This window comes from Solea solea, chromosome 19 (genome assembly GCF_958295425.1).
Source record: "Solea solea chromosome 19, fSolSol10.1, whole genome shotgun sequence".
Classification (NCBI taxonomy): Eukaryota; Metazoa; Chordata; class Actinopteri; order Pleuronectiformes; family Soleidae; genus Solea; species Solea solea.
Window position 1 is genome coordinate 1684489 of NC_081152.1, and position 19837 is coordinate 1704325.

A 19837-nucleotide genomic window follows, 5' to 3' on the forward strand; every position below is an offset into this window, starting at 1 on the left:
TTATTTATTTACTTTATGGTTGTTGTTGTTTTTTCTTTTGTTGTTGTCCTGAAGCTTCTTCCTGAGCTGACCAACCCGGACGAGCTGCTGTCGTACCTCGGTCCGCCCGACCTGCCGAGCAACAGCAGCGACGACCTGCTGTCTCTGTTTGAGAACAACTGATGAGACCTTCATCGCCACATCACGTCCAGACTGCGCCGTCTCTGTTGGGACACAGTTGTCGTGTCCTGCTGTACGTAGATGTCCACACAGGTGTAGAGGTATGGGAAGGACAACGACCAGCATGTTCAACTATAGCACAAATCCCAGGCTGAAGGATCTGCGTGTGTTACACTGAAAAAAGGGTGGCATGTGTTCATAAGCAGTGATAACATGGCGTCGGTCCCTCGTCTAGAACCTTTTCATTTTTCCACGTAAACACATCTGCATCCTCAGAACTGCTGTGCCAAACATAGGAACCACTGAAGCTGACGATCATCAGAGGAGCTGCCACGAGAAAGGTCTGAGATCTTAAAAGACAATTATCAGAAATAAACAACAAACAAATCAGTTGCACTGAGTCTGCAGAGATTAACCAAACGTCCTCTACATTCACCTTCTTCCTCTTCATCTGTTGGGGTCTGTTGGTGGTTGAGGATTTATTGACTGTATATTATTTCATGTTTGTTTCCACAGTCAATGCTGATGCCACGCTTTATAAATCAGCACAACCAATTCTTTTTTTTTTACTTATATGTTTGGCAGATTTGCATTTATTCTCCTCCAGCTGATAAAATAGTAATAAATAATATAGGAAAAGAACTGACATAAAACAAATGTATTGACCAGCACTTTCCTCTCCAGTCTTGTGTACGCATCATTATATTTTAGATAAAAATGATTTATGAACTAAATATTGCAGACATGAAACGAGTCATTTTGATAAATGCTGGTAGTCTGTCCCACACGAGACGCTTTTCTAATCTGACTGGACTTTAAAAACGTGGTCGACCACAGACACATTAAACTTTGTAATCCTGAGAAAGCACAGACGAGAGAAGCAGCACACACTGGGCGTCTAATCAAACCATTTCAGGGAGGAGGTTCCAGGAGATTTCACAGAAACTCATGTAGATTAATGGGATTTCAGGATATAAACAGACATGTTTGTGTGTGGATAAAGTCACGGCCGAGAAGACGGAATCAACGGCTTGTTCAAGTTACCGCTCTAAACAAAAGTATGCAACATCTGTTTCCCGGTCAACTCACTCTCATTGGCTGTCATTTAATACTTACTATATTAATACTGATGACGTTAAAAACGTGTCTGTTAATCCCTCACACTGCAGATAATCTGTTCAAATCTGACTCAAATCTGAAGACACCCACAATTGTCAGAAGGACCAGATCGATACTGAAATCTGGGCCCGTTATTTTACACTTTCTGAGGGAAAAAATATGTGTAAATTTCTAATACACACACACACACACACACACACACATAGAGTTTACGTGACAAAACACAACAGAATGTGTTCTCTGAACTGCCCCTTTAACTGGATCTGCACTTGCACTGAACGAGCTCCTCTCTGCCTCCTCCTCAGTTCCTGGCATACAAATAAACAAGTAAACATGAGTGAATTTAAAGAGGATATATGCAAAACAGTGACCTCTAGTGTTTAAAACAGTTACTGCAATCCAAAAATAAAGGTCACGTCGCACGGAAACATGTTTAATTTTTATAAACACTGAACCTAAGAGAGTAAGTAGTAGAAAGTAAGAGTAAGAATGATCGTATAATCTGAGGAAACGACGAGGTGAAAACTGAAAGCATGTTAGCTAACATTTTGTCCCCGCTAGTCGAGACGTTTGTTGTTTCTTAGAGAGGGTGCTGAGGTTTTCTTGTTTGCGTAACTAAGACGTGCGTCATCGACCAAAACAATAAACCAAACTATTTATTTCAATTGTGAATAAAGTGACTGCACAATTGCTATCAGTGAAACCGCTAATTTAATTTCACATTTCCCTAATCTCTGGTGATGCATCATGGTTATTTAATGAGCTAATAAAATACATGTTACATAAAGCTCCTTTTAAAGGTCCGACTTTTATGTACAATAGACTCTTTTATGTTGAAGTTGGGACAACACTGAGATTTATTTGATCTCTGAAATCCTTCAGCACTGTGAGCTAAACCTTCCTTCTTTCCCTCAACTTATTTCTACGTCGCCCAGGAGGTGACGTACTGAAGAAATATGACGTGGCCGTGCATTTAACCCTCCTGTGACCGTCCTGTCGTTGCAGACAGGATTTGGCACGCGTGCTTCTCATTACTGTAAGAGAGCGTTTGTGATATCTAGAACCTTCTGCCCCGTGTCTTTGGCACAGCACCGCACGACCCTCATGTGGAGGATGGATGGATGGTTGGATACCCGGAGAGCAGAGAAATAGAGCTTTGCACTCCTATACTTGTCATTACGGTAGCCCCGACCGTCCGATCACAGACGAGATTCACCAGCGCGTCACACGTTTAATTAACGGTGAACGGTTGAATAACTGCCGGATATGGAAAGTGAGAGTTATCTTGGAAAAAGACGGCAGAACATTTTTGACAATTCTACAGCAAATAAAATCAAAATAAATCCAGGGCGGCCTGATTATCATGATGTCATAAAAGGGTTAATAACATGTGTTATTGTTATTCAGGGTTCCTATGGGTCCCTGAAATCCTTGAACGTTTGTGAATTTGACAAAAGAAACGTTTTCATCTAAACGAGTCGCCCCATGATACGAATGTGCAGGGACCGTCTCCAAAATACAAACACTTACATCTATAGTGATTTGATAGACACTACATTGTATTATGGCCCTGATATTACCTTTTATTCTGCATAAAAATGTATGTTTTCTCCAAGTGTTGAAGTATAATCTACAGTAGACATTTTAGAGACAACACACTGTGTTATGGTGAATTTATTGAACATACATTTGTTTTGTCGGTGTTGTAATTTGTAGACGGTCCCTGCGTCAGCTGTTCATAGGGGGCGGCTGGTTTAGATGAAAACCAGGTTGTAGCTTAAAAACTTACATATTTATTTTCATAGGGACGGATACGAAAACACAGACAGTGACACCAATGAATGCGTCTTCGTGTTTGTAGCAGATGCTCATTTTCAACACTTAGTAAACCGGACATTTTCAAATTTGAAGTTTGGGAACTTAAATGTATTTGGTAAATAATATATTGTAGCATTTAGCTCTCGGCTAAAACAGTGAGATTTCATGCAAATACTGTTGAATGTCAACAAGGGCAGAGGTTTGCACGTGGACGCTCCCCAACGATATTTGGAGATCACTACCAGATTTAACGAGCGTCCGTGAAGGCATCGCAGCTGAGCAGAAATATCAGAGCTGTCAGTCCAGACAAATCTCTGTGGCCACGCCTTCTTTTTTTCAGTTTGTACGTCGTGGGTTTTTTTTAAACCACCCAGACCATAAGTGATCAAATCATCGTTTCAATCAGCAAACTAAACGAAACCTGTTACTACTTAAAGCACGGCTATTCAGGCCACGCCCCCTACTCTGTCACATGACCTCTCACATGATTTCTAGAACCCTGAACTATTGAAGCGACACATTTGAGGTCAAGGACTAAATAAAGTGAAGTACGTTTCGTTTAGATGATATTATGGGATGGATATTGATCTATGGTGTTGCGCTGCCTGTTTACCACGCACTGTCCACACACACACACACACACACGTCATTATCCTGAGAATCTCCTTATCGACTGTTCATCGAACAATTCTTTTTCTTTCCCCTGTTAATTCTCATTAATTCCCATGGAAAGTTTCCAATTTGGAATATTTCCAAAATCCCCAAGCTATAGTTCCCATGGAAAGTTTCTGGAAGTTAACAGAGAATTGTCCACCCATTAAAAAAATAACATAACGAAAAATAATAACATAAATGCGTAGTCACCCCCCCCCCCCCCCACACACACACACACACACACACTTCCGGGCCTCGGTAGATTTCCGCTGGTGTTCGGGTGTGAGACGTCGTCAGTGTGAGTGTCGGTGGTTGTATGAAGCATGAATGCTCTGTGTCGTGGCATTTTCTGCTCTTTGAAAGCTCGTTTTTAAAATAGTTTCCACTGTATAAGAAGTTGATGTACTGTGTATAATCGGCTGTTTTCATTCGAGAACGTGTGTGTGTGTGTTTATCAAATGAATTGTTCCTCATCACTGTTGGCTCTGTACACATGCTGTAAAATTCTATTTAAAACCACCACAACAACACAAGGTCGTATATTCATATACTGTATATATATATATATACACATACATGATGCATGTATGACATGAAGTAATGCAGTTTAAAAAAAACACCACTTTTTTCTATAAATGTAACATTAACTCAACAACAACAGCAGCAGCAGCAGCAGAGACGACGTTACCTGCTACACAATAATGTTATTTTGGAAATGACGGACTATTTAACTGCAAATTTCTAAAGGGAAAAAAAAAACATTTTTTAATTTGTAAAGTATTACATATTTTTTGTAATTATTGCCATCATTTTCTATTTATTTTCTAATCATAATTGATGTTGTGCCTACAGTTCTGTTGTCATTTCTCTCCTGAAAGTCAAAATCACAATAAAAAGAATGACTTTATTTGACATGAGTTTGTTTTTAAGGCTCTGATGTCAAGTATTGTTGGTATTTTAACCAGATGTGTTGTGTTGTCTTGTCAGCTCATTGTGTGTTATGCTGCAGGTGCTCAGTGTTGCCAGGCAACCAGTAGTCATTTATCAATGTGTAATGTTATCATTGTAAACGTAAGTTATTTTTATTGATATTTACAATGTGTGAACGTGTTATTTATGAATATTTATAATATAGTGTGCTGTGCAGTAAATATATAAATATGAGGTTTTTAAACAAGACTTTTATAAATATTTGAGCAAAAACATTGTTCAATATTTTAGTAAAGATGATAATAATGATAAAGTATTATCATTATTAGGCCCCGAGCTCTCACACAGTGGTGCGAGGATTTATTGTTATTCTAGGAATTATTGTTTTTCTCTCCACAGAATCTCTAATTTGACCCCGAAACATGCGTAAAAACGTCAACGGAGACTGCAGAGAAATTAGATACATAATGGAAATAATGGAAATGTGAAAAACCAATGCAAAATGGCTCAGTAGCGCCCCCTCAGGTCAAAGCCTATGGAGTGGCTGAAATTTAGTTGCGCCGAATTTGACAAAATTTGGCGGGAACATCGTTCGGCCCAAGACGAACAAAAAATCCCATTGGGACCACGACCTCAACGCAACAGGAAGTCGGCCATTTCGATTCATAACTGAACGAAAAACGCGTCATATTGTACTAGCCACATCCAAGTTCAGAAGTTATTGAAAAGTTTCACAGATTCAAAAAGGCGTGGCCACGGCAGCCGTCTGAATTTTGGCGAATTTCGACGACTCGCAGCGAAACAGGAAGTGCGCTATAACTTTGTCATACATTGGCTTAAAAGCATGAAACTTCGTACGTGACTTGAGACACCGCCCCTGAACACGTCTACGAATATAACTCACCGATATATTGATCGATTGGCTCGAAACTTGATATGTGAGATTAATTATTGTTATTGTTATCAAGTAATTGAATTCTGATTCTAAAGCAACAGTTTCACTGTTGTTCAAAGTTGTCACATTTGGAGCTAAAATAAGCTCAGACTCAGAACTCTTGACAAAAGCCACTGCCTTTCTTCTTGGTCCTTTATTGATCCTTCAAAGCCGTCGGGGGCTGTGATTGGCTGTGATGGCTGTGATGGGCTGTGATTGGCTGAGCGCGTCCTCTACGTCACAGTGTCCTCACAGTCTTGTGTATATGTGTGTGTGCGCAGTGATGCACAGACGCAGTGAGAGTGACGCAGTGACCGTGAAGTAGCAGCGGCTTTTCTCTCCAGCACAAACAGCGCGGAGGTGCGTTTGTGACCATGGGAAACCCCAGAGTTTTCTTCGACATCACTGTTGACGGCGCCAGCATCGGCAGGATTATCATGGAGGTGAGAAGGAAACAAACGCACACACTTTATTTTGATATTTTATTTACGAAATGCGCCAATTTAAAGCGGAACTTCAGACTGAACCTCTCTGTTGTCAGCTGCGGCTTCTGTGCTTCCACATCTACACGCTACGTGTTTGTCTACATGTTTTCTGTAAATGTGGAAAAAAACAAAAACCTGGTCCTGGTTCACGGAAACGCCCATCTGCATCAGCAGCATCATTTCTTTTTATCCATGACAGACAGACAGACAGACAGACTGTCTGTCTGTCTGTGCAGTCACATCTGTGCTCACATGAAACCATGAAGTGAATGAAAGGATTAGTCCACCAACAAATAAGTGCTTATAATAAGTGACTAATAATAATAATAACAATAATAGTAATAATCAATCAAAACATTGAATATATTCTTTTTATTTGTGGATGGTGTTAAAAATTAAATCCTTTCCTTTTTCTTTTTTTAAACATCATTTTTTCTGTTTGATGCTTAGAATATTCAATTTGCTCGTTTTTTTTTAGATATTTAAAAATGTGACTTCTTATAACATCTCTCGTATTCGCTGTCTAAAAAAGTGGTTACATTTGTTGCCTTAAGGACAAAAATGTCTTGAATCCCATTAAGAACTCATTCTTCACCTCCATTTGTCATTAGAACAGACAAATCATGCTGAGGGGGGAGTTCTTTTTTAAAAAAGGGAGACATGACACAACATAACATAGAAAAAAGTGTAATTGCAATATAAGGGTTCAAATACTAAGGCTCTGGCATCTTTGGCTGATTGAGCCCATGATTGTTTATGATGATATTTCCTTATATTATATATACTTTATATATATATATATATATATATAAATATACTAGTGTACATCATAATTAATGCAGACTTCATAAAACATGTGAGTTTGTTCCCTGGGATTTGTTGGTATAAAATGAAAATGTCCAATTTAGAAATAGAACATACAATAACAACTATAGTAAAACTATAGTATATGGAAACATATAAATGGGAAGGAGCATTCATAAGTGGTATATACTGTATTATATATATTTGAGCATCATGATTAATGTTGTGCTGTGTTCATTCACTCATTTGTCTTGTTTCCTTGTTTTGTTTCTCAGCTGCGGGCTGATGTTGTCCCAAAGACGGCAGGTGGGTACGCGACGTCAGCAGTAACACACAGAGACACACATGTTTAATTCATGTAGGTCGACACAGCTGAAGATTTGGTCCTTGAGTTGAAAGTGAGGCTGAAACAAGGACAGAAGGAAACAGAGGAAGATAGAATCAGCCTCTGCTTTAGTGATTCTGACCCACATAGACCATTGTTACAGTCACTCGGCCTCATTTATACGCAGTGTGCACAGAAAACAAGGAGAGTCCAAAGTAATAAGGTTGCCTGCGTCAGTCTCATTTTCACCAGATTAGACTTTCATTTATTTTAGGTTTCTGGAACTAACTGTTCTGTTTCAGGTGTAAACCAGTGTATGTGTATGTGGTTGTTATTTGTTGATCCAGGTGCAAATGTTCACAGTTTAGTATTGAAATGATACATGAATCTACTGCCCTCTCTGGTCAAATATCAGCTACTACATCCAAACACTTTGCCGTCTCTGACTGTTTTTAAAGTCTTTGAAACTTTATTTCATGAAAGGATCTAAAAACTTTTACTCATGAACAAATGTTAAGTGCTGTCAATTGAGTTTACACAATGCTGCATCTCTTAGTATTGCAGTGTTTAGATCTCGTGTCTTCAAACTAAAATAATTCACAATAAAAATTATAAATAAAAACAAGAATCATTTTCTAGCTTTCCGATCGTATTATCATATATACATCAACTGTTCAAAGAAATCAGGAAATAAATACAAGATTTAAAGAGAACTGATCCACACACTGTTTTTGAACGTATTGATAGAGAATGTTCTACACTTTGAATACTGTGACTGTTTTACACTAATTACTCATTTTTGATCAATAAAGCCAAAAATGGAGCAACTGAGAACTGGTATTTACTGCAGGGTTACTGACGCCGGACTGCTTCACCAGAAATATGAATTTAATAATGAAAGAAAATCAATTATTCACGATGAACGTCACAGACTGAGCAGCTGCAGCTGCTGAAGCTATAAATAAATAATGCTTATCGTCGAAGCTGTGAAACCTTTATTTGTCCTCGTCGGTCCGAGTTCACTTGACGAGTAACGCTTGGTCTTCTCTGACAGAAAACTTCCGTGCTCTGTGCACCGGAGAGAAAGGCTTTGGCTACAAGGGCTCCACGTTTCACCGCATCATCCCCAAGTTCATGTGCCAGGTACAGACACACGGACTGAACGTCATGCCTGTGTTAGCACTTTGACACGTGTGCTCAGTCCTCTTTGTTCCTCAGGGCGGAGACTTTACCAACCATAACGGCACCGGGGGCAAATCCATCTACGGGGAGAAGTTTGCCGACGAGAACTTCCAGCTGAAACACGTGGGCTCCGGGATTCTGTCCATGGCTAACGCTGGGCCCAACACCAACGGCTCACAGTTCTTCATCTGCACAGATACCACTGACTGGTGAGCAGTGTTTTTGTCAGAGGGCACCGTCCACACCAAAATGACACGACTGAACCATAAAGACAAAGAGAACACAGATAAGATGCCACCAAAAAGAAAAAGCTATACTGCAGAATTATAAAGTAAGCAGCCGAAAACGGTAATCGAGCAGCAGAAAGAAAGTTTGGAGTGAGTGAAAAACTCGTCAGGAACTGGTGAAAAACAAAGGTAACGGGCTGAACGCGCGATGGCCAGAGCTGGAGGAACGAGCGGCTCATCAGCGCTGCAGTTACATCTCCATGCACATGTAGATGCCAACGAGATGAAAGTTAATGCTTTTGCTGGCGGGCCTTCTTGGAGCTATCGCTTCATGCAACGCAACCACCTGTCAATCACAGCACGCAGCACAATGTGTCAGAAACCGCCGCTGGACTTTCAAGCCAAGGTCGACAGTTTCCCTGCATTCATTGAAAAACAGGCAACATGTCATTAATATGGACGATCACAAAAATACATGCCACTTATAGACCGATGCCACTTATATATGTTTCTTTCCTCTTCATGACGCGACTTATACTCCGGAAAATACTCCTAATTCTCCTATTCTCATATGATTAAGATTAATAGCACCAGAGTAAAGATTTGGGTTGTCATGTGTCATGTTCACAGCAAAATGTAGGTGGGGGTCAAACAGACACAGCACTTCCTGTTCCTGTTTCAAAATAAAAGCTCTCCGGCATTTCAGTTCCCTAATTCCAATCTTTGTTTTTCAAACAGACACAGCACTTCCTGTTCCTGTTTCAAAATAAAAGCTCTCCGGCATTTCAGTTCCCTAATTCCAATCTTTGTTTTTCAAACAGACACAGCACTTCCTGTTCCTGTTTCAAAATAAAAGCTCTCCGGCATTTCAGTTCCCTAATTCCAATCTTTGTTTTTCAAACAGACACAGCACTTCCTGTTCCTGTTTCAAGATAAAAGCTCTCAGGATTTGCGGCTTCATACTGAAGAGTTCTACGTATTGCATTTACCACACTAGAGTTCAGTCCCTGAATGACAGTTTAAAGAATCTGACTCAGAGTTACAAGGACATGTGTGGTGTTGAGCTCCACTTTTCTGCATTCATGTGAAAGGCGGCAGCTTGTCCTTGTTTTCCTCGGTAGTTTGCATGTGTGGGTCCTGCATACTAATCATCTCCTGTCTGTCCTCAGGCTAAACGGGAAGCATGTGGTGTTTGGCAGCGTGGTGGAGGGCAGTGATGTTGTCAAGGCGATGGAGAAGCAAGGCACAAAGAACGGAACTCCTAAAGTCAAGGTTGTCATTGCAGACAGCGGTGAACTCAAATAGATGAATCCTTACATCTTCCCACTTTATCTCTGACTCAGTCCATATCTGTGTTATCAGTAGAAAACAAAGTCTTACTCCTCGGATTTTTGCCTACAGTTCATTCAGTGTCATATTTTGTATAAACAGAATTTAACTTAACTTAATAATAAAGAAGATTCATCTCTGTTCTCTTGTTCTCTTGTTTGTATTTACACTATGTATTTATTCAGCAACTTTAGCAACAACAACATTTATTTTGGAGGTTTTTTTTTAAAATACACTTACCACTGGAGGTCAATATAGGCACCCAAAAGCTATGTGTGTGTGTGTGTGTGTGTGTAATTTAGATTAATTCATCTTTCAAACCATCGCTGTTAGGATATTTTGTTTATTCTCACTAATTCTAAAGACTGATGTCTGAGGGCCTGATTGAATGATTAGCACATGTTTTAGCACTGTAATAATCATACAGCCTACAACATTATTAAAAACATAAACATCCACTAAACAGTATCTCAGCAATTTTACAAAAACTATGACACCAAGACATAAATAGCCTATTAAAATAACTCTGACTACAAGTAAGGAAGCCACAGGAAAACTATTACATGCTGTAATAAGCAATTATTTAACTGGTAATGTTTTAACTCAACGTGTAAAAATGTCATTATTACTTCACTTCAACAGCAGCAACAGATGAAAATCATGATGAGAGTCACAGACAGATGGTAAATTGGCGCTTTATATACTGTGCTACCAATTAACTATGATTGGACTCTTCCACTAATGAGGTCAACTTCAAATATTATCAAATGGTTATTTTGATTTAAGTGACAATTTTTCCCTTTTACCTTTAACACCTAATCTTCATCACTCTTCTGTTACTGATATGCCGCTGTGTATGTGTAGTGGAAAAGTTAAATAAAGCTTTATTAAAAAACAAAACATAAACTCTGCACACTGTTATCATTTCAATCACACATGCGGTCACATGGTCTAATCAATAACTCAATAAGTATTCAATAAATAGAGTAATGTAAATATCTGTACGAACTATGGCAAATAAAGTGCTGTTATTAATGTACTTTCCAGTTATTGTGCAAAAGAACATGATTACCCACATAAACAAAACACACATTAAAAGTTTTCTTTTGATTTATTTGTGACGAAGTTATCAAAAACAAAGTATCAGTGCTCAGTGTTGGTCACAGTAAAAACATAAAAACACAAGTCTACAAAGCAACTTGCAGTATTACACAGATTAAGGCATCGACATCTCCCTTCAAAGAGAGAATCGTAGTAAATAAATAAATGAATACACATTTAAAAAAGTCAAGTTTCCCTACAGGCAGGTCACTGTAAGAAAAACAAAGCTGTCATCAGGATGTAACAATAGAAACGCTGAGGGACTCACAACCAATCACAGCACAGTAAAACCACAAATACAAAACACACACACATCCAGTACAGCAAAGGTCCACAGTTACATCATGTGACCATTTAGAAAGTGATCTGATGGAAACACACAGATTCAATTTAGAGAGGGTCCAATAACCTCTGTGGACAAAACCCACTCACACACGGGGACAACATGCTAACTCACAGGCCGGGAATCCAAGATCTAATCGGAATTCAAATTGGTTACCTTCTGGCTGTGAGGCAACAGTGCTAGCCACCTATCCACCGTGAGGACCCCAGGAAAGCACAGACTAATAAAAAATGTCAAACTGCACCTTTAAAGCTCCTGCAGCACATTCAGGACAAATCCACACGTCGTTTCCCGGCATGTTGAAACATGTGTGTTTCAGACGGACACTTGAGGTAATCGCTAAAAACACGCCGTGTACATTTTAGCATTGGTGCATCTGGGGTTTTTTTTTGGGGGGGGGGGGGCATGAGAACACGAGCAGCCTCACTAACATTGGGGGTGTTTGTCCAAGTCAAGGATCCTTCCTTGAATCCTTGACTTGGACACTGCGCTCTCCTGTCGTCCAGGCAGTTGGTAGCTTTTACAATGTCTCCAACTGTCTCAGTGTTCTAAATACTTACACCAGCATCAATTCATAAAGTTGACAATTATCCAACTACCACTTCTACTCTGGACAGCTGACAATCACTGTACGGTTGAAGCTTTGTCCACAATCTAATGTTGGCTTTAATGCTCCATTTGGACTCAATTTAAAGGACCAGTGCGTAAGATTTAGTGGTAACTAGAGATTGTGAATAACGCTAAACTCAGCTGTTCACACCTAGCATTAAAATATGTCCTGGATGTGTCGCCTGTGACCACATGACCTGTCTTTCCCCGCCCCTTTGTTCAAATACACACTCAGTATGTTTCAATGCAAAGTTAAGTCAAGCTACAGTGTAACTACTGCAGACAGTAGCTTGAACTGTAGCTTCAGTTATAGCTACAGTTGTAACTACTAAAGACAGTAGCTACAATTTTAGCTTCAGTTATAGCCACTACAGACAGTAGCTACAACTGTAGCTTCAGTTATAGCTACAGTTGTAGCTATAACTTAGAGCCTTCCCTTAAAATGTCATATATGTTAAGCTGAAAAAATGAAATGGCGAGTGAACGTTAGTAAACAAATGAAGAACAAATCCTTTGTGGTATGTGAAGGCCACCGTAGTTTCTGACGTGCTTGGGAAATTCCATGTCACTGAGTCTTACACACTGGACCTTTAAATCACAGATGAGCGCGTTTATCTTTTATTATATAGATTATTTCAGTCTAATGAAAAAAAACCAGAGTGACTGTACTGGATTGAAAAAATACACTGGGCTTACGTGACACCTTATTGAATAGTGTAGACGTTATGTTACTATGCACAGAGTGTACAGATTGTGACAATACTGCGAGAATAAGACCGATAGGCTACTTAGCTGCACTGGTTTGAGATCTGGGCTACAACTAGAGAGTGAGCAGATCAGGGCACTTCATGACAACACTCTGAATCTACCACGGTCGAGTGGAAGGAAGATTTCCAGAGACTGAAAGTGTCGTTTGCCCTCTGCGCTGATTACAAAACACAGCAGAGGTGACTGTGTCCAGGGCTGCATGTGGATATTTCAGGGCCCTACATAAACAAAAGCATAGGGCCCTCTGAATCCCAACTCCTTGTAACAAAGCTGTTGTTTAATTGATTAAAAGAAAGTAAATGTCAAATTTGATATATTTATTGATCATAAAAATGTCTAATGTTCAGTGGCTCCAACTTTTAAATGGTGTTTTGCATTTTCTGATGCTACAGAAGTGTAGCACTGGCACAGGAAAGAAAAATATGATATAAATATACGAGTTTCTTGTTGAAAGAGACAGTTTTCTTGTTATAATGACATCTAATAATGGGATAGTTTCTCATCATAACAACATAGTTTCTCGTTTTACCAAGATCATATGATAGATATGTTATAACAACATAGTTTCTTGTTTAATAAGGTTGTTTATGATGAGATACTTTTTCCATTATTCTTATTTTAGCGAGAAAGTTCAGTTTTCTCCTTATTAAGTGATAGTTTCTTGTTTTAACCATTAACTTTCTATGCTTCCATATGATACAATTAACGTAAGCTAATTTAAGTTTGTGTTGCCTTCTCTGAATAATCATGAACCCAGAACCTAGAACCCAGATGACCCAGATTACAATTTCAAAGTGCCCAACTCTAAACACTAAATATATGTAATAGAAAGTGAATTTTCCCACTGGACTTTGAACCTCTAAGGCTGTCTCATGTAAGATAAAGCAGCAGAATACGTCTTGTACTTCAACAGCCTGAGCCTTTAGTTCAGTGGGTAAATATGCTTCCATTATCCCCCCCCCCCACTACCCATGAATTGGCATTTTATTTTTTTTAATACCATTTTTTTTAGATTTTGAGGCTAAACAATGAATCAAAGAATCAAAGAAATCACCAGCCATAATATTCAAATGGCCAGTCTTGAATACATGACGGCCTTATGTAACACTGACAAGACTTTATGGCGACACCAGGTGGCAGTGTTTGTACTGTTCTTCATACTAGAGCAGTGACAGTGTAGACTGTAAATTCCTGAAACAACAACTGAGATGACATCACCTTTTAACAGTGCATCATCATCATCATCATCAATTACTGATTATGTTAAAAGTTGTGAAGAAAAATGTCTACACTTGTTAAAATGAGACTTCACATCTTAATAAGTTTCAGTGGAATGGTCTGAAGTTTGATTAACAAGAAATCCGGGATTGTTGATCATCAAGAGTCTTCTTGTGAACCAGTGGTCAGGGCTTTGGGTCCCATGACGTACCACATTTATTTCAACGGCTTTTTAAATTGAAATAAATTGAACGTTATTTTTCATAGCAAAAATATACTTATTCTGGTTTCCTCACTAAATGAATAATTTTGTGACCTTTTCAGATTCAACTTTTCTCTACTGTTAATAAACAATGTTAAACATACTGTAATACATTCATTTATATCTTTTACATTTAGCAGCCCCCTCTGGCTTCTAAATGTGATTATGACACGCAGCTAAGTACGGAGACCATCCTCCAATTTGGGTTCTGTCAAATGTTACGTTGCCTTCAAATGAGGTCTTATTTATGAGATGAATCCATTTGAACCCCTTATTTCATATTCATGACGTGAATTGTGATATTTTTGCTCACCTTTTCTGGTGGAGTCAAGTGAAGTTCACTTTTCAGTGGATAAAAAGTTCAAACGAGTCATTTTAGTCATATTTTGGTTATTTTTGTTAAACCTGTGCACCAAACATATAGATTTCTATTTGTTTAAACCGATAAGTTGAGTGTTAGTTTGAAATGACTTAGTTCATTCCAGGAAAAATGTCCTTATTTTTTCCAGTGTCTATTTTTTTGCCATGTCGTGAACATGAGTTCACACAGGTGTGTCACACCTGTGTGAACTCATGTCGTGAAGATGAGTTCACACAGGTGTGTGTCACACCTTGAACACACCTTGAGCTACATCAACATGGCTCGTTCGAAATTGTACAGTGGGCTACGGTTTACTGTTTGGTATTTAAATGTACATATGCTACTCTCCTGGTGATTTACTACCAAGTGCTACTGTTGTTTTAGTGACTCAAGGTAATAAGTATGAAGATAGTGATATGAGTCCTATGAATCCTTCCATCACCTGCTGCTCGTGACTTGGTCCCATTGTTTCCCTGGTTTAAAGCAGATGAGCTCCGACTTGAGCCTGCACGGCGGCTCACGCTGTCTTCAGCTCTGCGGCGATGTCTTGCGGCTCTCTCTCAGGATGCCGTCCAGGCCGTTGAGCTGGCGGAGGAAGCCTCTGTTCGGGGTGACGCCTCTGTGGTCTTTCACCGTCTTGATGGCCTCCACCAGGGTCAGGTTTTGGCGGATCATCAGGTAGGCCAACACCAGTGTGGCTGAGCGGCTCACACCCACGGTGCAGTGGACCAGCACCTTACCTACACATGAATAATGACATGAACTGAACTATGTTCGGTTCCACATGTTTGACACATGTGTGCAATTCTGTTATGTCTTGTTTCCTTCTCTTGCTCTACTAGTGGTGTTCAAAATAAGGAGTTCACAATGCAGACGTGGACAATTCTGTGCAAATAACATGCAGATTAGTTTTTTCAGTTTCAGTCTCAAGATCATATTTGTCTGACTGTTTATCTCGATTGATGAAAAAGTTAAATGTTTTTAAAAATGATTCCATCAAAAGACATCGATCACACTAAAACTCTGTCATATCACAACTTTTGCAGGTCCTGATGTGTGAAGTTTGGTGAATGCATGACAAGACCCTCAAAATAAACCCAAAGAGTAAGAGCTCTGGCCCTTATAATGATAAGGCTGTATTTTTAACCACCTGATTATTAGCTTGGTTAAAGTGGTTAATTACAACTATTTTTTCAAAGTCTCTTTATCGATTAAAATCTTCATCATTAAGCAACAATGTTCCAAACTCATCAGTAAAAACAGAGTTGTGATGCTTTGATAAACGTCTACAAACAGTTTGTAGCCAGAAAGGTGAGATGAAGCAGCATGTTTTTAAGATTTCATAGACTTAAAGGTGCAGTGTGTAAAATGAAGGTGAGAAAACCTTCATTGATAAAATAATCATACTTAATTTTTTTCTAAGTGTACAATTCCCTGATTGTATGAATTGTTTTGAATTAATGTTATTATTCATTAATGAGGCCTTTATATTTATGATTTTACAATTGCCCACAACTGATGAATCAAACATCTTTTTACTTTTGATGCTAACTGAATAGATTCACTAACACATTTGTAAAGGAATGATAAGGTGAGGGTTATTCAGCTGCAGCATTCAACATTTCACACACTGTACCTTTTAAGTAAGTGTAGATTTTATTTTGTAAAACTTTTGTTTAGTGGGTTAAATCACATTTTCAGCACCGTAAAATCAGCACTGACTACATATTAGTACTTCCCACAAGCACACTTTAAAAAACCCTGAACAAACAATTGAAGTGCTGTCCACGTTCACAGACTAACCTCCGCTCGTCAGAGCTTTGTGAATGAACTCTGCTGCCGGATAGAAGTTAACACTCATGTCAAAGGTGGGGGAGTCGTGGGCCTCGATGCCATGGTAGGTGATGTTCATCCCAGCGTAATACTCCGCCCCTCCGCGCCACTTACTCTGCGCACAGTTGAGGATGTGTGTGATGCCCAGTTTGGCCAGTTCACGCCGATCTGATGCGATGTCTCTGCAGGGAGAGGAGAGGAGAGGAGAGGAGAGGTGAGGTGAGGAGAGGAGAGGAGAGGAGAGGAGAGGAGAGGAGAGGTGAGGAGAGGAGAGGAGAGGTGAGGTGAGGAGAGGAGAGGAGAGGAGAGGTGAGGTGAGGAGAGGAGAGGTGAGGTGAGGTGAGGAGAGGAGAGGAGAGGAGAGGTGAGGTGAGGAGAGGAGAGGAGAGGAGAGGAGAGGAGAGGAGAGGAGAGGTGAGGTGAGGAGAGGAGAGGAGAGGAGAGGTGAGGTGAGGAGAGGAGAGGAGAGGAGAGGAGAGGTGAGGTGAGGAGAGGTGAGGTGAGGAGAGGAGAGGAGAGGAGAGGAGAGGAGAGGAGAGGTGAGGTGAGGAGAGGAGAGGAGAGGAGAGGTGAGGTGAGGAGAGGAGAGGTGAGGTGAGGTGAGGAGAGGAGAGGTGAGGTGAGGTGAGGTGAGGAGAGGAGAGGAGAGGAGAGGTGAGGTGAGGAGAGGAGAGGTGAGGTGAGGTGAGGAGAGGAGAGGAGAGGAGAGGAGAGGAGAGGAGAGGAGAGGAGAGGAGAGGAGAGGAGAGGAGAGGAGAGGAGAGGAGAGGAGAGGTGAGGAGAGGAGAGGAGAGGAGAGGAGAGGAGAGGTGAGGAGAGGAGAGGAGAGGAGAGGAGAGGTGAGGAGAGGAGAGGTGAGGAGAGGTGAGGAGAGGAGAGGAGAGGTGAGGAGAGGTGAGGAGAGGAGAGGAGAGGAGAGGAGAGGAGAGGAGAGGAGAGGAGAGGAGAGGAGAGGTGAGGAGAGGAGAGGAGAGGAGAGGAGAGGAGAGGAGAGGTGAGGAGAGGAGAGGAGAGGAGAGGAGAGGTGAGGAGAGGAGAGGTGAGGAGAGGTGAGGAGAGGAGAGGAGAGGTGAGGAGAGGTGAGGAGAGGAGAGGAGAGGAGAGGAGAGGAGAGGAGAGGAGAGGAGAGGAGAGGAGAGGAGAGGAGAGGAGAGTTTTTTACACTTCAGCAAAAGTCAGACAAACTAGTTCTCACTTGTATCACTAGGTTTCATTATTATATACACAGTATATTATATATATTCTTATACCTATAGAAGGTGTAGAATGTAAAGGTGTAAGGATGTAAAGATATAAGGTATAAGGATGAGAGTGAATGGTGTGAATGGACTTGCACCTTTGGTCCTAGCCAGTGAATGAATGTATGAATAAATGTGTTGTCATGTCCTAAACTCACTGGTCTCCTATGTAAAGTCTGGGCCACACTTGGTCGGCATGGTTACAGGCAGTCTTGCCCGTGCAGAGCAGCCTCTCCAGCTCGGACACACTCAGGATCGGGGAGACGCGCTCCGAGTCTTTCCGGTTGGGAGACCTGGAGCTGCTCCGAGAGCGAGAGAACCGTGACATGAACGCCATCGAGTCTGAGTGAGGAGGAAAATAACCAGGATTAAATAATGTTGATTTTCACACCATCAACCCCCAATTCACCCACCGTGTCTGCACAGTTAGCATACATATTTTTTTAATTTTAATAGGATCATAATAAATCTTGAGCTTCATGATGATTGTAAGAGATGATTCATTAACTTATTGTAAATATGATCCCATCACTAGTTAGAAGATGGTGAAAAATATTATATACACCTTTTTTTAAAAGCACGTTTATATTAGCAGTGGCTGATTATTACCTTTGTGCATTCAATCTTTATAATTTTATCCCAAAGTTGAATAAGTTTAGTTTTTTTAACATTGGCTTTAAACATTATTCCTCATTAAATATAAAAGTAACAAAATGCAGATTGCAGAGACAAGTGTTGTTTTTCATCATTTATTCATCAATCTGTTGTTTGGTCCATGAAACCTCAAACTGATGCTGTTCTCAGACTCCACAAACCAACATTAGTCAGTTTGGTTTTTTATATGTTAAAAAAACACTCAAACTGATTCATTGGTTATCAAAACAGATGCTGATTAATGAAGTATCAATTGATAGTCAATTACCTGTTGTAGCCTCAGTGTATTTATTTATTTTGTTATTAATCTGTTACATTTAATCAGATAAAGGGAAGAAAAGGTCAAATCAGCCACACACACACACACACACATATGTATATATAATATAAATGTATGTATAAATACCCATATATAAGAACATTAGATTACATAAGAAACATTTTACCTGTAGCTTTGTTGCGGGGAACACTGCGGGCTCATCCAGAACAATGTAAATAACATCAGACTGAAGGACCTCTGTTTGTTTATTTGTTTCCGTGTGTGAGCAGCGCTACAGGGTGATGTGCTCCGCCGCCATGTTGACTCATGTATTAGCTGTGAGAAGATGAGGAGGAGGAGGATGAATGGATGAGCTGCCGCCGCTCCTCCTGCTGCTGCTGCTCCTGCTGCTGCTGCTTCAGCTTCACCACCTGCTCCACAGCTCCAGTGCAGGAGTCATATTATGCAGAATGTCCCTTTAAAAGGCTCCACAGGTTCACTGTTTGTCCAGCTCACAAGATGCTGCTTGTTTTCAGATGTGCGAACGCGCACGAGCGCGCTCTGGCCGGGGTTTTGTCGCCATCTGCTGGTCAAACGCAGCATTATAAATAAATATCGCAGGGTGGACCGTGGAGGTATTTTTAATATTTGCAGTTTTCTAACTTTCAAACTAAATCTTTGAAAAATAATGTTTCATTTAGTTTCATTCTCATTCTCTATGTTTATTGTGTGATTTAAGGTTTCATTGATGAGAAATTTGAAATAGTTTGTTTCTGACGGAGAATATCTGTTTGATTGTTTGTTTTTTGGCGGTTAGCATAATCAGATTTTAGATGAAGAGGAGGATGAAGATGAAGATGAAGAGGAGGATGTGGGGTTTGGTGGCTGGACCAGTTCCTAGCAGGAAGACGCGCGGGCACAGGGGCAAAACAAACGGGAGGAGGTAAATCAAGGCAACACCATTTTCTGGTAACATACTTGTACTAAGTTACTTACTTAACTACTCACTCAATCCCTTATCCCTTTAAGGTACTTTATACAAGGCGGTAAAGGGTAATATTGCTGACATTGCACTTGTTTTTCCTCAGGATATTTGAGGTTTGTTCATCATTTGTTTTGTAAACAGAAACTTCATTACAGTTATCATGCTATTATTTTACCGATCCGGTAACTTGAGATCAAAGTGTGCCGTTTGTGGCCCCCGGATTAACAAGAGTTTGACGCC

The 19837-nt window shown here is 40.2% G+C and overlaps 3 protein-coding genes across 6 annotated transcripts in view; 2 read left to right on the forward strand and 1 right to left on the reverse strand.

Annotated features, from left to right (window-relative positions):
* Window positions 1-4716, forward strand: part of LOC131445913 (zinc finger MIZ domain-containing protein 2-like) — a 31616-nt gene extending 26900 nt beyond the window's left edge. For all 3 annotated transcript variants that reach the window (XM_058616671.1, XM_058616672.1, XM_058616673.1), the window contains one exon: window positions 55-4716. In XM_058616671.1, coding sequence (XP_058472654.1) covers window positions 55-162 — 108 coding nt within the window. In that variant the 3' untranslated portion in view covers window positions 163-4716. The remainder of the gene's footprint in view (window positions 1-54) is intronic.
* A 1176-nt stretch (window positions 4717-5892) lies between these two features.
* LOC131445914 (peptidyl-prolyl cis-trans isomerase-like) lies at window positions 5893-10107 on the forward strand. Its single transcript, XM_058616674.1, has 5 exons — window positions 5893-6057; window positions 7179-7209; window positions 8283-8371; window positions 8447-8619; window positions 9807-10107. The coding sequence occupies exons 1-5, from the start codon at window positions 5989-5991 to the stop codon at window positions 9940-9942; spliced, it is 498 nt and encodes a 165-aa protein (XP_058472657.1). The 5' UTR covers window positions 5893-5988; the 3' UTR covers window positions 9943-10107.
* A 1697-nt stretch (window positions 10108-11804) lies between these two features.
* Window positions 11805-19005, reverse strand: LOC131445921 (dual specificity protein phosphatase 26). Of its 2 annotated transcripts, XR_009233867.1 has the most exons (5): window positions 18800-19005; window positions 17858-18041; window positions 16432-16643; window positions 14879-15368; window positions 11805-14828 (listed from the first exon to the last, which is right to left on the reverse strand). XR_009233867.1 is itself a non-coding variant. In XM_058616684.1 (4 exons), exons 2-4 carry the CDS (start codon window positions 18034-18036, stop codon window positions 15157-15159), a joined length of 603 nt encoding a protein of 200 aa, XP_058472667.1. In that variant the 5' UTR covers window positions 18037-18041; window positions 18800-19005; the 3' UTR covers window positions 11805-15156. The 2 variants fall into 2 exon arrangements, 1 of the variants encoding a protein (XP_058472667.1); XM_058616684.1 differs by having other exon boundaries at window positions 11805-15368.
* Between the last annotated feature and the right edge of the window lie 832 nt (window positions 19006-19837).